Source organism: Oncorhynchus masou, chromosome 32 (assembly GCF_036934945.1).
Source record: "Oncorhynchus masou masou isolate Uvic2021 chromosome 32, UVic_Omas_1.1, whole genome shotgun sequence".
Classification (NCBI taxonomy): Eukaryota; Metazoa; Chordata; class Actinopteri; order Salmoniformes; family Salmonidae; genus Oncorhynchus; species Oncorhynchus masou.
In genome coordinates this window covers 7,246,542-7,260,969 of record NC_088243.1, presented here as the reverse complement: position 1 = coordinate 7,260,969, position 14,428 = coordinate 7,246,542, and the positions used below count along the sequence as shown (strand labels likewise).

The window sequence follows — 14,428 nt, the reverse complement described above, 5'->3', positions numbered from 1 at the left end:
CAAGTGCTCAGCATATGTGGGAACTCCTTCAAGACTGTTGGAAAAGCATTCCTCATGAAACTGGTTGAGAGAATGCCAAGAGTGTGCAAAGCTGTCATCAAGGCAAACGGGTGGCTACTTTGAAAAATGTCAAATATAAAATATATTTTGATTTGTTTAAACACTTTTTTGGTTACTACATGACTACATAAGTGTCATTTCATACTTTTGTTCTCTTCACTATAATTCTACAATGTTGAAAACATAAAAATAAATAAATAAAAACCCTTGAATGAATAGGTGAGTCCAAACTTTTGACTGGTACTGTATGTATATTTTATAGTTATAACCCTTAACTAATGCTGTTTACATGTGTGAATATCATTGTCTTATAGAACCACAGCAATAAGATTCCAAGTATATTTCAGGTTACCAAACACAGCTCCGTGTGTGTGTGTGTGTGTGTGTGTGTGTGTGTGTGTGTGTGTTGTGACTATCAAGAGTACCGTGATGGGCCTCAACATCATGTTCTAACCAGAAAGCACTATAGAGGACAGAACCACACCAATCAGTTGTACTGCGATAACAGTCTATGAATAGGATGGCTGGAGTATTTGACAATTTTAGGGCTTTCCTCTGACACCGTTTGGTATAGAGGTCCTGGATGGTAGGAAATCAAATAAAAAATGATTTGATGCTCCTGCCCCAGTGATGTACTGGGCCGTAAGCACTACCCTGTGGAGTGCCTTGCGGTCGGATGCTGAGCACTTGCTCTCGATTGTGCAGCGGTCGACATTTTTGAGGATCTGAGGACCCATGCCAAATCTTTTCAGTCTACTGAGGGGGAAAAAAGTGTCGTGTCCTCTTCACAACTGTCTTGGTGTGTTTGGACCATGCTAGTTTGTTGGTGATGTGGACCCGCTACACTACAGCCCCGTTGATGTTCATTAGGGCGTACTTGACCCTCCTCTTCCTGTGGTCCACGATCATCTCCTTTGTTTTGATCACGTTGAGGGAGAGGTCGTTGTCCTGGCACCACACTGCCAGGTCTCTGACCCCCTCCCTATGGCCAGCAGGCTCAAGACAAGATCCATAATGACTATAGAGGAATTATTAACACTTCAAGACCCTGTGGTCAGATCAGTCTTTTAATAAAGATGTCATGGGAAGAAACGGAAAAGTTTCTGGTGAGAAAGAGCCAGTGGAGGCAGTGACAGGTTGGTAGCAGGTAGCAGGTAGAGGGGGACAAGGAGGGATTGGCCAATCTCATCCAGGTGTCAGGCCAGTGTGTCCTCAGCTGCGGTCCAAGCGCCTCAGGCCCTCTGGAAGGGGAGACAGGAAGATACAATTTGACGTCCAATTAGGATCTGGATAAAAAAAGACTTCAGTTATAGAACTCATTGCCCTTTATGGTAGTGAGGTCTGGGGTCCGCTCACTAACCAAGAATTCACAAAACAGGACAAACACCAATTTGAGACTCTGCATGCAGGAATCTGCAAAAAATAAATAAAAGCTGAAATAAATCATTCTCTCTACTATTATTCTGACATTTCACATTATTAAAATAAAGTGGTGATCCTAACTGACCTAAGACAGGGAATTTTTTACTAGGATTAAATGTCAGGAATTGTGAAAAACTGAGTTTAAATGTATTTGGCTAAGGTGTATGTAAACTTCCGACTTCAACTGTATGTCCTGTTCCTCTGTATGTTAGTTGGTGGCGCTTGAGTCGTGGGTTTGATTCGCCGGACCAAAAAACGTCTGCCAAATGGCTTACTAATATTTTCTTGTAAGAAGCAGGATAAAAATGTCAGACAAGCCAGCAGAATTACTGGCGGCGGCCAATTGTCTGTCTCTGAGCTCTACACAAACCTGATGGATGATGTATTAGCTACACTAAAAGGAGGACCCAGCCTTCTGCAGCTCAAAATCCACACCATGGGAGTTCCTTAAAACCAGTTGAGCTGACAGACGTTTTGCACTGTTTCGCTATGGTTTTTGTCATCAGTCTAGCAGGAGGGTGATATTTTGTTAATGTAGTGGTGCTCATATGCAATGTTTCTGCTAGCAATGTAAAACAAAAGTTTGATATCCACACAACATTACTTCTTCACTTATTTTAGGTTTAGGGAAGTGTGTAGGTCGCATTCTTTATCGAAGAGCTAGGAAAGTTATGTATTAAGACCCACCTGCTCGAGACAAATTCCACGATTACTTTGCTATGTCTGTGCCATGAAGCAGTCCAGCTGGTTCAGTGTTTTTCTAAGGACCGCCCCCTGTGACGTAATGTTGAAGTGATGTGATATAAACTGATGCAACGATGCAGCCGACCACCAGAGGGAGGCAAATACAAGTTTATTCGACAGAGGATGTTTAAATGGCTATCTTTTGACAAATAAAATGGTGAGAAATCAATAATATAATAATGAAAGCATATTTTTTAAGTAATTCTTGGGTCGTTTTGGGGGGGCTGTCAAAACATGGGAGTTCCTTAAACCAAAATACATGGGAGTTCCTTAAACTAAAATACATGGGAGTTCCTTAAACCAAAATACATGGGAGTTCCTTAAACCAAAATACATTGGAGTTCCTTAAACCAAAACACATGGGAGTTCCTTCAACCAAAACACATGGGAGTTCCTTTAACCAAAGAACATATGAGGTCCTTTAACCCAGCAACTATAAAACAACGACATATTACTAAGCAAGTCAGATACTGTATACTCACTTTGGGCGGTCTGATGTAATGGTCTTCAGCATGTAAACGTCCAGAGAACACTGATTAGAGACAATGGCATTTAACGCAGAGATTCCATAATTACACAAGATTTTCCATTAGAATAGCCTAACCAATGGAAAGCTGTGGTGATAAGGGACACGGCTCACAGCCAAAGCAATGTGTGTGTGTACTGTGGGTGGTGCCTGTCCACACATCACGTCATAGCCTACTGTACGGTGCAATACGGCAGTAATCAAGTATATAAGAAGACTATTACTTGAATTGGTTTACAGAAGACGAAAACCCTGGTTAAAATAGTGATATTCTGAGGTAAGTAACTTTAACCAACTTTGATAGCTAATGTCCCTGGGGGAGTAAGATTTCAATACCGTAGTATATCTTACTACTGCTTTGTTATGCATCAGAAGTGATCATGTTTCCATTTGCAATTATTGAATAAATTATAATTGATTTAAGACCGATTTACTTAATCTAGATAGCACAAAAAATGATACTTGTTGTCTTTTACTAGGCAAGTCAGTTAAGAACAAATTCTTATTTTCAATGACGGCCTAGGAACAGTGGATTAACTGCCTGTTCAGGGGCAGAATGACAGATGTACCTTGTCGGCTCAGGGATATGAAACTTGCAACTTTTCAGTCACTAGTCCAACGCTCTAACCACTAGGCTACCCTGCAGCCCAGTGGGTAACATTACCTAGTTAGTATGATAGAGGCTCATGGAGGTAACATTAACTAGTTAGTATGATAGAGGCTCATGGGGGTAACATTACCTAGTTAGTATGATAGAGGCTCATGGGGGTAACATTACCTAGTTAGTATGATAGAGGCTCATGTGGGTAACATTACCTAGTTAGTATGATAGAGGCTCATGTGGGTAACATTAACTAGTTAGTATGATAGAGGCTCATGGGGGTAACATTACCTAGTTAGTATGATAGAGGCTCATGTGGGTAACATTACCTAGTTAGTATGATAGAGGCTCATGGGGGTAACATTACCTAGTTAGTATGATAGAGGCTCATGTGGGTAACATTACCTAGTTAGTATGATAGAGGCTCATGTGGGTAACATTACCTAGTTAGTATGATAGAGGCTCATGTGGGTAACATTACCTAGTTAGTATGATAGAGGCTCAGGTGGGTAACATTAACTAGTTAGTATGATAGAGGCTCATGGGGGTAACATTGCCTAGTTGGTATGATAGAGGCTCATGGGGGTAACATTACCAAGTTAGTATGATAGAGGCTCATGGGGGTAACATTACCTCGTTAGTATGATAGAGGCTCATGTGGGTAACATTACCTAGTTAGTATGATAGAGGCTCATGTGGGTAACATTAACTAGTTAGTATGATAGAGGCTCATGTGGGTAACATTACCTAGTAAGTATGATAGAGGCTCATGTGGGTAACATTACCTAGTTGGTATGATAGAGGCTCATGTGGGTAACATTAACAAGTTAGTATGATAGAGGCTCATGGGGGTAACATTAACTAGTTAGTATGATAGAGGCTCATGGGGGTAACATTAACTAGTTAGTATGATAGAGGCTCATGTGGGTAACATTACCTAGTAAGTATGATAGAGGCTCATGGGGGTAACATTAACTAGTTAGTATGATAGAGGCTCATGTGGGTAACATTACCTAGTTGGTATGATAGAGGCTCATGTGGGTAACATTAACAAGTTAGTATGATAGAGGCTCATGTAGGTAACATTACCTAGTTGGTATGATAGAGGCTCATGTGGGTAACATTAACTAGTTAGTATGATAGAGGCTCATGTGGGTAACATTAACAAGTTAGTATGATAGAGGCTCATGGGGGTAACATTACCTAGTTAGTATGATAGAGGCTCATGATGGTAACATTACCTAGTTAGTATGATAGAGGCTCATGATGGTAACATTACCTAGTTAGTATGATAGAGGCTCATGTAGGTAACATTTGGAATCAAGAGTCAAAGCCAAATGAAATAGCCAACATTTAAGGTTGTCAGTTGGATTTTGTCAATTTTCAACATTGATTTCCCTGAAACCATTTTTAGTGTGTTCAAGGAGTACTGGACCTTTGATTACAAAGGTGAACTTACTGCACCCACCTTTATATATATACTACATGTGTTACCATGTTTCATCACTTTCAATTACATTTTTGATTTGGATGTTAACATTTATTGCATGAATAATATATTGAAAAAATATAAAGCACTTTCTGGAAAGGCACTTTTGCAAAACTAGGGAGCCTAAGATATGCTGAAGGATAGACTTTTTAATAGTGTTGCATAGTTGTTTTGCACAGCTGTTACATTGCTAATTGTCATCAAAACTTAATAATGTGATTTATATTTAGGCACCACCTAATAACTCAGAGTATTTCATTATTTCACCCTGCTAACAGATCCTGCATACAGGACAACAATGCCTCCTCCCGGTGTGTGTATGAGTATAATGCAGGAGCGCCACAAGAAAGAGGGTGTTGGGAGTCTTGGCAACCCAGAGAAACACAGCAACCAAGACTTTCAGCAGCTGACTCAATACTGTTTGGCCAGGGGAGTGAGGTACATCGATGAGATGTTCCCCCCAGACCAGAACTCCATTGGTGACGGGTTACTTCCCCCTGATGTCATGGGCAGAGTGGTGTGGTTGAGACCAGCGGTATGACATCATCCCGATCTGCACACATTACAGCACAGAGTGTTAACTGATTTTAATGTGTAATTATGAATAGAAATTATAAACATTATTAATAGGTGTAATGTGTGCGTTCACTCTTACAGAAAATGATACAGAATCCAGATTTTATCCTTGATGGACTTTCAAGGTTTGACTTTGGGCAAGGAATGGTTGGTAAGTGGATTTGGTTGTAAGCAAGCGTCAACATGCCCCTACCACACCATGCCCCCACCACACCACACCATGCCCCCACCACACCATGCCCCCACCACACCATGCCCCCACCACACCACACCATGCCCCCACCACACCACACCATGCCCCTACCACACCATGCCCCTACCACACCACACCATGCCGCTACCACACCATGCCCCTACCACACCATGCACCCACCACACCATGCCCCCACCACACCACACCATGCCCCTACCGCACCATGCCCCCACCACACAACACCATGCCCCTACCACACCATGCCCCTACCACACCATGCCCCCACCACACCACACCATGCCCCCACCACACCATGCCCCTACCACATCATGCCTCTACCACACCACACCATGCCCTACCACACCATGCCCCTACCACACCACACCATGCCCCTACCACACCATGCCCCTACCACACCATGCCCCTATCACACCACGCCCCCACCACACCATGCCCCTACCACACCATGCCCCTACCACACCATGCCCCCACCACACCATGCCCCCACCACACCACACCATGCCCCTACCACACCATGCCCCTACCACACCATGCCCCCACCACACCATGCCATTTGCATTACAAATGTCATGATGTGCATAAACTTGTCTTTTTTTTTAGGAGATTGCTGGTTTCTTGCTTCCATTGGGGCTTTGACGTTCCAGAAGCACATCCTGGAACAAGTAGTACCCCTAAAGCAAAGCTTTAAAGAGGATTACTGTGGAATATTCCACTTCAGGGTAAATTACCTCAGGCTCAGTATAATATCTTTGTGAGAAATGCGTTGACCTATTGCAATAACTGTCAGTCTTAAAGGGTTATTAAGTAATGAAAAGGTTCTCAGTGGTATTGAGAACAATACTGAATAATGACTCTCTCTACTTAGGCTACGTCTTTCTCTAGCCGCGTAGAGAATATTCTCTGTAGGAATCTTTGTCCTCTCCTCCTATCTTTCAGTTCTGGAGGTTTGGGAAGTGGGTGGACGTTGTGATCGATGACAAGCTACCAACAGTTGACGGCAGGCTAATTTTCGTTCATTCAAAAACTCCCAATGAGTTTTGGCCCGCCTTGCTGGAGAAAGCCTATGCCAAGTATGCGAGCCACATCAGTTGTTTATAAAACAGTTTAACACCTTCTCGATGTAGGACTTAATTAATGACCTGTCTTCTTCTGGCAGGGTGTGTGGCTCCTACGCAGACATGAATTCAGGGACCCCTTCAGAGGCTATGATGGACTTCACTGGAGGGGTTCACATCACATTCAAGCTCACTGATGCTCCACCAAATCTGTGGGACCTCCTGTTCAGAGCTGTCCAATACAAATCTCTGATGGGGTGTAACACACCTCAAGGGGTGAGCAGCACTACCACACTTTGAAACACCATGATGGCTCTTTAAAAAAGCCAGTTAGTAGAGCAGAAATGTAGTGTAACTCAAAGTTACCATGAATCATGCACCAATGTCAAGATATATGAGAATATGATAAGTTACCATGAATCATGCACCAATGTCAAGATATATGAGAATATGATAAATTACCATGAATCATGCACCAATGTCAAGATATATGAGAATATGATAAGTTACCATGAATCATGCACCAATGTCAAGATATATGAGAATATGATAAGTTACTTTATAATACCTGTAATAACCTGTGTCTATTGTTCTGTAGGAAACATCAGCAAACACGGTGGCACCCAACGGATTAGTGAGGGGTCATGCTTACACCGTCACAGGAGTAAAACAGGTACTGTATGGAACTAACAATCTGAGAGAAATGCTTTGGAGCTGATATCGTTTGGCCATATGCTCTCTTTCCTTTATTGCCAAGAAGTAACATTGTTTTCTTTGTCAGAATAGAGCCAGCTATTTACTTTAGTTCCACCTGGAGGGAAATGGGAGAGGAAGTGTGGTATAATTCTGCCATGAACAATTTACCCTATCCCTGTGTAGCGAACATGAGTTGGACTCGTGGTCTTGTGATGAGGCAGCCTTGCCTGAGACTTAGAAATTAGTGCCAGCATTCGGTCCGCTATGGAATTCCTCTTGGTCTAATGGTCGAGATGCTGGTTTGTCACATCGGGGACCCAGATTCATTTCCTGCTCTGAGATTACAGCTGGTGTTCATTCTGGTTTCTTCCACAGATCATGAGCCAAGGCAGGCTAGTTAATCTGATCCGCCTCTTCAACCCCTGGGGCCGGGGAGAGTGGAAGGGAGACTGGAGCGATAAGTATGAACTAGCTATTCACAATAGATAACTTTGTTCATTAGATTCTTCATCAGTATGTGTAATTGTTCTGTTTTGCTGTATCAGCAGTATAGTCTACATATTTTGTTTATATATACACTACCTGTCAAAAGTTTTAGAACACCTACTCATTTAAGGGTTTTTCTTTATTTTTTACTATTTTATACATTGTAAAACAATAGTGAAGACATCAACACACTCAAATAACAGATATGGAATGATGTAGTAACCAAAAATCTAATCAGACATATATTTTATATATGAGATTATTCTAATAGACACTCTTTGCCTTGTAGACAGCTTTGCACAATCTTGGCATTCTCTCAACCAGCTTCATGAGGTAGTCACCTGGAATGCATTTCAATTACTTTCTTAAGAGTTAATTTGTGTATTTTCTTTCCTTCTTAATGCATTTGAGCCAATCAGTTGTGTTGTGACAAGGTAGTTGTCATGTCTTGTTATGTCTGTTCCTGTCCTTTCTCTTCACTCTGTCTCTCTCTGCTGGTCTTTTTAGGTTACCTTCTCTGTCTCTCATTCTTCAGCTGTTCTACATCTCCCCTAACTAGCTCATTCACTCTTTCCCACCTGTTCTCTCTTCCCCCTCTGATTAGGTCTCTATTTCTCTCTCTGTTCCTGCTACTTTCAGTGTCTGATTCTTGTTTGTGTTTTTGATGCCAGAAGCAAGCTGTCGTCTCGTTTGCTTCCACCTTGTCCTATCCTGTCGGAGTCTGCCTGGCAGGTGCATCCTGCATTATACTAACGTTCTTTTTGTTCCATTGACAACGTTGGAAGAGGATTTATGCCATTCCTGTTTTTCATTAAAGAACTCTGTTTTCTGTTAAAACCGCTTTTGGGTCTTCACTCAAGTACATAACAGAAGAATCAGACCAAGAATGGACCCAGCGGCTCCGGATCCTTTTCACTCCGCCGTCGAGATCCAGGGAGCGATGCTAGGCAGACACGAGGAGGAATTGTCTGCTGCTCGACATGCCGTTGAGACCCTGGCCGTCCAAGTCTCCGACCTCACAAGACAGGTTCACCAACTCCACCTCGATCCACCGCCCACTTCCAGGGTTTCCGAGTCTCCGGAGCCCAGGATCAACAACCCGCCGTGTTACTCTGGGGAGCCCACTGAGTGCCGCTCATTCCTCACTCAGTGTGATGTGGTGTTCTCTCTCCAGCCCAACACTTACTCCAGGAGCGCAGCCCGCAAATACGTCATTTCTCTCCTTACCGGACGGGCGCGTGAGTGGGGCACGGCAATCTGGGAGGCGAGGGCTGAGTGTATTAACCAGTATCAGGACTTTAAGGAGGAGATGATACGGGTTTTTGACCGTTCTGTTTTTGGGGAGGAGGCTTCCAGGGCCCTGTCTTCCCTATGTCAGGGGAATCGATCCATAACGGATTATTCTATTGAGTTTCGCACTCTCGCTGCCTCTAGTGACTGGAACAGCCGGCTTTGCTCGCTCGTTTTCTGGAGGGTCTCCTCGTCGAGGTTAAGGATGAGATCCTCTCCCGGGAGGTTCCTTCCAGTCTGGACTCCTTAATAGCTCTCGCTATTCGCATAGAGCGACGGTTTGATCTTCGTCGCCGAGCTCGTGGAAAGGAGCTCGCGTTCTCCGTTGCTCCCTCTCCACATCACTGCCACCTGCCGCATCACTGCCACCCTCCTCCGCCGGCTCGGATGCTGAGCCTATGCAGCTGGGGGTATCCGCATCTCGGCCAAGGAGAAGGAACGGAGAATCACCAATCGCCTCTGTCTCTACTGCGGCTCCGCTGGTCATTTTGTCACCTCATGTCCAGTAAAAGCCAGAGCTCATCAGTAAGAGGAGGGCTACTGGTGAGCGCAACTACTCAGGCCTCTCCTTCTGGATCACGCACTACCTTTCCGGTCCATCTCCGCTGGCCCGGTTCATCTGCTTCCTGCAGTGCCTTGATAGACTCTGGGGCGGAGGGCTGTTTTATGGACGAGACCTGGGCTCGGGAACATGACATTCCTCTCAGACAGTTAGGGGAGCCCACGGCCTTGTTCGCCTTAGATGGTAGTTCTCTCCCCAAGATTCAGCGTGAGACGCTGCCTTTAACCCTCACTGTCTCTGGTAATCATAGCGAAACCATTTCTTTTTTAATTTTTCGTTCACCTTTTACACCTGTTGTTTTGGGTCATCCCTGGCTAGTGCGCCATAACCCTTCTATTAATTGGTCTAGTAATACTATCCTATCCTGGAATGTTTCTTGTCATGTGACCTGTTTAATGTCTGCTATCCCTCCTGTTTCCTCTGTCTCTTCTTCACAGGAGGAGCCTGGCGATTTGACAGGGGTGCCGGAGGAGTATCACGATCTGCGCACGGTGTTCAGTCGTTCAAGGCCACTTCTCTCCCTCCACACCGGTCGTATGACTGTAGTATTGATCTCCTTCCGGGAACTACTCCCCCCGGGGTAGATTATACTCTCTGTCGGCTCCCGAACGTAAGGCTCTCGAGGATTATTTGTCGGTTTCGCTCGACGCCGGTACCATAGTCTCCTCCTCCTCTCCCGCCGGAGCGGGGTTTTTTTTTGTTCAGAAGAAGGACGGGTCCCTGCGCCCATGCGTGGATTATCGAGGGCTGAATGACATAACAGTTAAGAATCGTTATCCGCTTCCTCTTATGTCTTCAGCCTTCGAGATCCTGCAGGGAGCCAGGTTTTTCACCAAATTGGACCTTCATTACGCCTACCATCTCGTGCGCATCAGGGAGGGGGACGAGTGGAAGACGGCGTTTAACACTCCGTTAGGGCACTTTGAATACCGGGTTCTTCCTTTCGGCCTCGTTAACGCTCCAGCTGTCTTTCAGGCACTAGTTAACGACGTCCTGAGAGACATGCTGAACATTTTTGTTTTCGTTTACATGGACGATATCCTGATTTTTTCACCGTCTCTCTCGATTCATGTTCAGCACGTGCGACGTCCTCCAGCGCCTTTTGGAGAACTGTCTTTATGTGAAGGCTGAGAAGTGCACTTTTCATGCCGCCTCTGTCCCTTTTCTCGGTTCCGTTATTTCCGCTGAGGGCATTAAGATGGATCCCGCTAAGGTCCAGGCTGTCATTGATTGGCCCGTTCCTAAGTCACGCGTCGAGCTGCAGCGCTTTCTGGGCTTCGCTAATTTCTATCGTCGTTTCATCCGTAATTTCGGTCAGGTGGCAGCTCCCCTCACAGCCCTTACTTCTGTTAAGACGTGCTTTAAGTGGTCCGTTTCCGCCCAGGGAGCTTTTGATCTTCTTAAGAATCGTTTTACATCCGCACCTATTCTTGTTACACCTGACATCTCTAGTCAGTTTGTTGTTGAGGTTGACGCGTCAGAGGTGGGCGTGGGAGCCATTCTCTCTCAGCGCTCTCTCTCTGACGGCAAGGTCCATCCTTGCGCGTTTTTCTCTCATCGCTTATCGCCGTCAGAACGTAACTATGATGTTGGTAATCGCGAACTGCTCGCCATCCGCTTAGCCCTAGGCGAATGGCGACAGTGGTTGGAGGGGCGACCGTTCCTTTTGTCGTTTGGACTGACCATAGGAACCTTGAGTACATCCGTTCAGCCAAACGACTTAATGCGCGTCAGGCTCGTTGGGCTCTGTTTTTCGCTCGTTTCGAGTTTGTTATTTCTTATCGTCCGGGCTCAAAAAACACCAAGCCTGATGCTTTATCTCGTCTCTTCAGTTCTTCTGAGGTCTCCACCGACCCCGAGGGGATTCTCCCTGAGGGGCGTGTTGTCGGGTTGACTGTCTGGGGAATTGAGAGGCAGGTAAAGCAAGCACTCGCTCACACTCCGTCGCCGCGAGCTTGTCCTAGGAACCTTCTGTTCGTTCCCGTTCCTACTCGTCCGGCCGTTCTTCAGTGGGCCCACTCTGCCAAGTTAGCCGGCCACCCCGGCGTTCGGGGTACGCTCGCTTCCATTCGCCAGCGTTTCTGGTGGCCCACTCGGGAACGTGACGCGCGTCGATTTGTCGCCGCTTGTTCGGTCTGCGCGCATACTAAATCTGGGAACTCTCCTTTTGCCGTTTGATTGGGGCTTCCGTCAGTCTCTCGTCCGGCTTTCATCCCCAGTCTAACGGTCAAGCCGAACGGGCCAATCAGACTGTTGGTCGCATTTACGCAGTCTTTCTTTTCGTAACCCTGCGTCTTGGTCAGAACAGCTCCCCTGGGCAGAGTACGCCCACAACTCGCTTCCCTCGTCTGCTACCGGTCTATCTCCTTTTCAGAGTAGCCTCGGGTACCAGCCTCCGCTGTTCTCATCTCAGCTCGCCGAGTCCTGCGTCCCCTCCGCTCAGGCTTTTGTCCAGCGTTGCGATGGAGGGGGGTCAGGTCGGCACTTTGCCGTAATAGGGCGCAGACTGTGAGGGCCGCTAATAAGCGTAGGACCAAGAGTCCTAGATATTGTTGCGGTCAGAGAGTATGGCTCTCCACTCAGAACCTTCCCCTTAAGACAGCTTCTTTGGCCCCGCGGTTCATTGGTCCGTTCCGTATTTCTCAGGTCATTAATCCTGTCGCAGTGCGACTTCTTCTCCCGCTATCTTCGTCGCGTTCACCCGGTCTTCCATGTCTCCTGTGTTAAGCCCGTTCTTCGCGCCCCCGCTCGTCCCTCCCCCCATCCTTGTCGAGGGCGCACCCATCTACAGGGTTCGTAAGATTTTGGACATGCGCCCTCGGGGCCGTGGTCATCAGTACCTAGTGGATTGGGAGGGGTACGGTCCTGAGGAGAGGAGTTGGGTTCCCTCTCGGGACGTGCTGGACCGTTCACTGATCGATGATTTCCTCCGTTGCCGCCAGGTTTCCTCCTCGAGTGCGCCAGGAGGCGCTCGGTGAGTGGGGGGGGTACTGTCATGTCTTGTTATGTCTGTTCCTGTCCTTTCTCTTCACTCTGTCTCTCTCTGCTGGTCTTTTTAGGTTACCTTCTCTGTCTCTCATTCTTCAGCTGTTCTACATCTGCCCTAACTAGCTCATTCACTCTTTCCCACCTGTTCTCTCTTCCCCCTCTGATTAGGTCTCTATTTCTCTCTCTGTTCCTGCTACTTTCAGTGTCTGATTCTTGTTTGTGTTTTTGATGCCAGAAGCAAGCTGTCGTCTCGTTTGCTTCCACCTTGTCCTATCCTGTCGGAGTCTGCCTGGCAGGTGCATCCTGCATTATACTAACGTTCTTTTTGTTCCATTGACAACGTTGGAAGAGGATTTATGCCATTCCTGTTTTTCATTAAAGAACTCTGTTTTCTGTTAAAACCGCTTTTGGGTCTTCACTCAAGTACATAACAGTAGTGGTGTTATACAGAAGATAGCCCTGTTTGGTAATAGACCAAGTCCATATTATCACAAGAACAGCTCAAATAAGTAAAGAGAAATGACAGCCCATCATTATTTTAAGACATGAAGGTAAGTCAATATGGAAAATGTCAAGAACTTTGAAAGTTTCTTCAAGTGCAGTCGCAAAAACCATCAAGCGCTGTGATGAAACTGGCTCTCATGAGGACCTCCACTGGAAATGAAGACCCAGAGTTACCTCTGCTGTAGAGGATATGTTCATTCAAGTTACCAGCCTCAGAAATTGCAGCGCAAATAAATGCTTCACAGAGTTCAGACACAACTCAACATCAACTGTTCAGAGGAGACTGTGAATCAGGCCTTCATGGTCAAACTGCTGCAAATAAACTACTACTAAAGGACACCAATAAGAATAAGGGACTTTAATAAGGGACTTTCTTGAGCCAAAAAACACAAGCAATGACCAGTGGAAATCTGTCTGGAGTCCAAATTGGAGATTTTTGGCTCCAACCACCGTGTCTTTGTAAGACACAGAGGAGGTGAACGGATGATCTCCACATGTGCATTTCCCCACGTTAAACATGGAAGAGGAGGTGTTATGGTGTAGGGATGCATTGCTGTTGACGATGTCTGTAATTTATTTAGAATTCTATGTACACTTAACCAGAATGCCCACCACAGCTTTCTGCAGTGATACACCATCCCATCTGTTTTGCGCTTAGTGGGACTATAATTTGTTTTTCAACAAGACAATGACCCAACACCCCTCCCAGCTGTGTAAGGGCTATTTGACCAAAGAGAGTGATGGAGTGCTGCATCAGATGACCTGGCCTCCACAGTCACCCGACCTCAACACAATTAAAATGGTTTGGGATGAGTCGGACAGCAGAGTGAAAGGAAAAGCAGCCAACAAGTGCTCAGCATATGTGGGAACTCCTTCAAGATTGTTGGAAAAGCATTCCAGGTGAAGCTGGTTGAGAGAATGCCAAGAATGTGCAAAGCTGTCATCAAGGCAAAGTGTGGAAGTTTGAAGAATCTAAAATCTAAAATCTATTTTTAATTTGTTTCACACTTTTTTTGGTTACCACATGATTCCATGTGTTATTTTATAGTATTGATGTCTTCACTATTATTCTACAATGTAGAAAACATAAAAAATTAAGAAATTATTAGGTGTTTTAAAACGTTTGACCGGTAGTGTCCAGAGCCTAGTCTCTGGAGCACTACCACTAACTAACCAGTGGCCTTGCCGCATCCAAACTATTGACATGTTTGTACT

At 45.5% G+C, this 14,428-nt stretch overlaps 1 protein-coding gene and 1 long non-coding RNA gene across 2 annotated transcripts in view; one reads left to right on the top strand and one right to left on the bottom strand.

Annotated features, from left to right (window-relative positions):
• Positions 1 to 210: 210 nt before the first annotated feature.
• Positions 211 to 2,876, bottom strand: LOC135525514 (uncharacterized). The gene is made up of 3 exons (XR_010453169.1): positions 2,709 to 2,876; positions 2,170 to 2,256; positions 211 to 1,301 (listed from the first exon to the last, which is right to left on the bottom strand). It is a non-coding gene; the product is annotated as an uncharacterized LOC135525514 (long non-coding RNA).
• A 30-nt stretch (positions 2,877 to 2,906) lies between these two features.
• Positions 2,907 to 14,428, top strand: part of zgc:136872 (uncharacterized protein LOC678524 homolog) — a 28,127-nt gene continuing 16,605 nt past the window's right edge. Inside the window, exons 1-8 of the mRNA XM_064953184.1 lie at positions 2,907 to 3,029; positions 5,121 to 5,377; positions 5,500 to 5,569; positions 6,233 to 6,351; positions 6,569 to 6,702; positions 6,789 to 6,963; positions 7,286 to 7,360; positions 7,759 to 7,844. Of these exons, the coding sequence (XP_064809256.1) occupies positions 5,141 to 5,377; positions 5,500 to 5,569; positions 6,233 to 6,351; positions 6,569 to 6,702; positions 6,789 to 6,963; positions 7,286 to 7,360; positions 7,759 to 7,844 (896 nt within the window). The 5' untranslated portion in view covers positions 2,907 to 3,029; positions 5,121 to 5,140. The remainder of the gene's footprint in view (positions 3,030 to 5,120; positions 5,378 to 5,499; positions 5,570 to 6,232; positions 6,352 to 6,568; positions 6,703 to 6,788; positions 6,964 to 7,285; positions 7,361 to 7,758; positions 7,845 to 14,428) is intronic.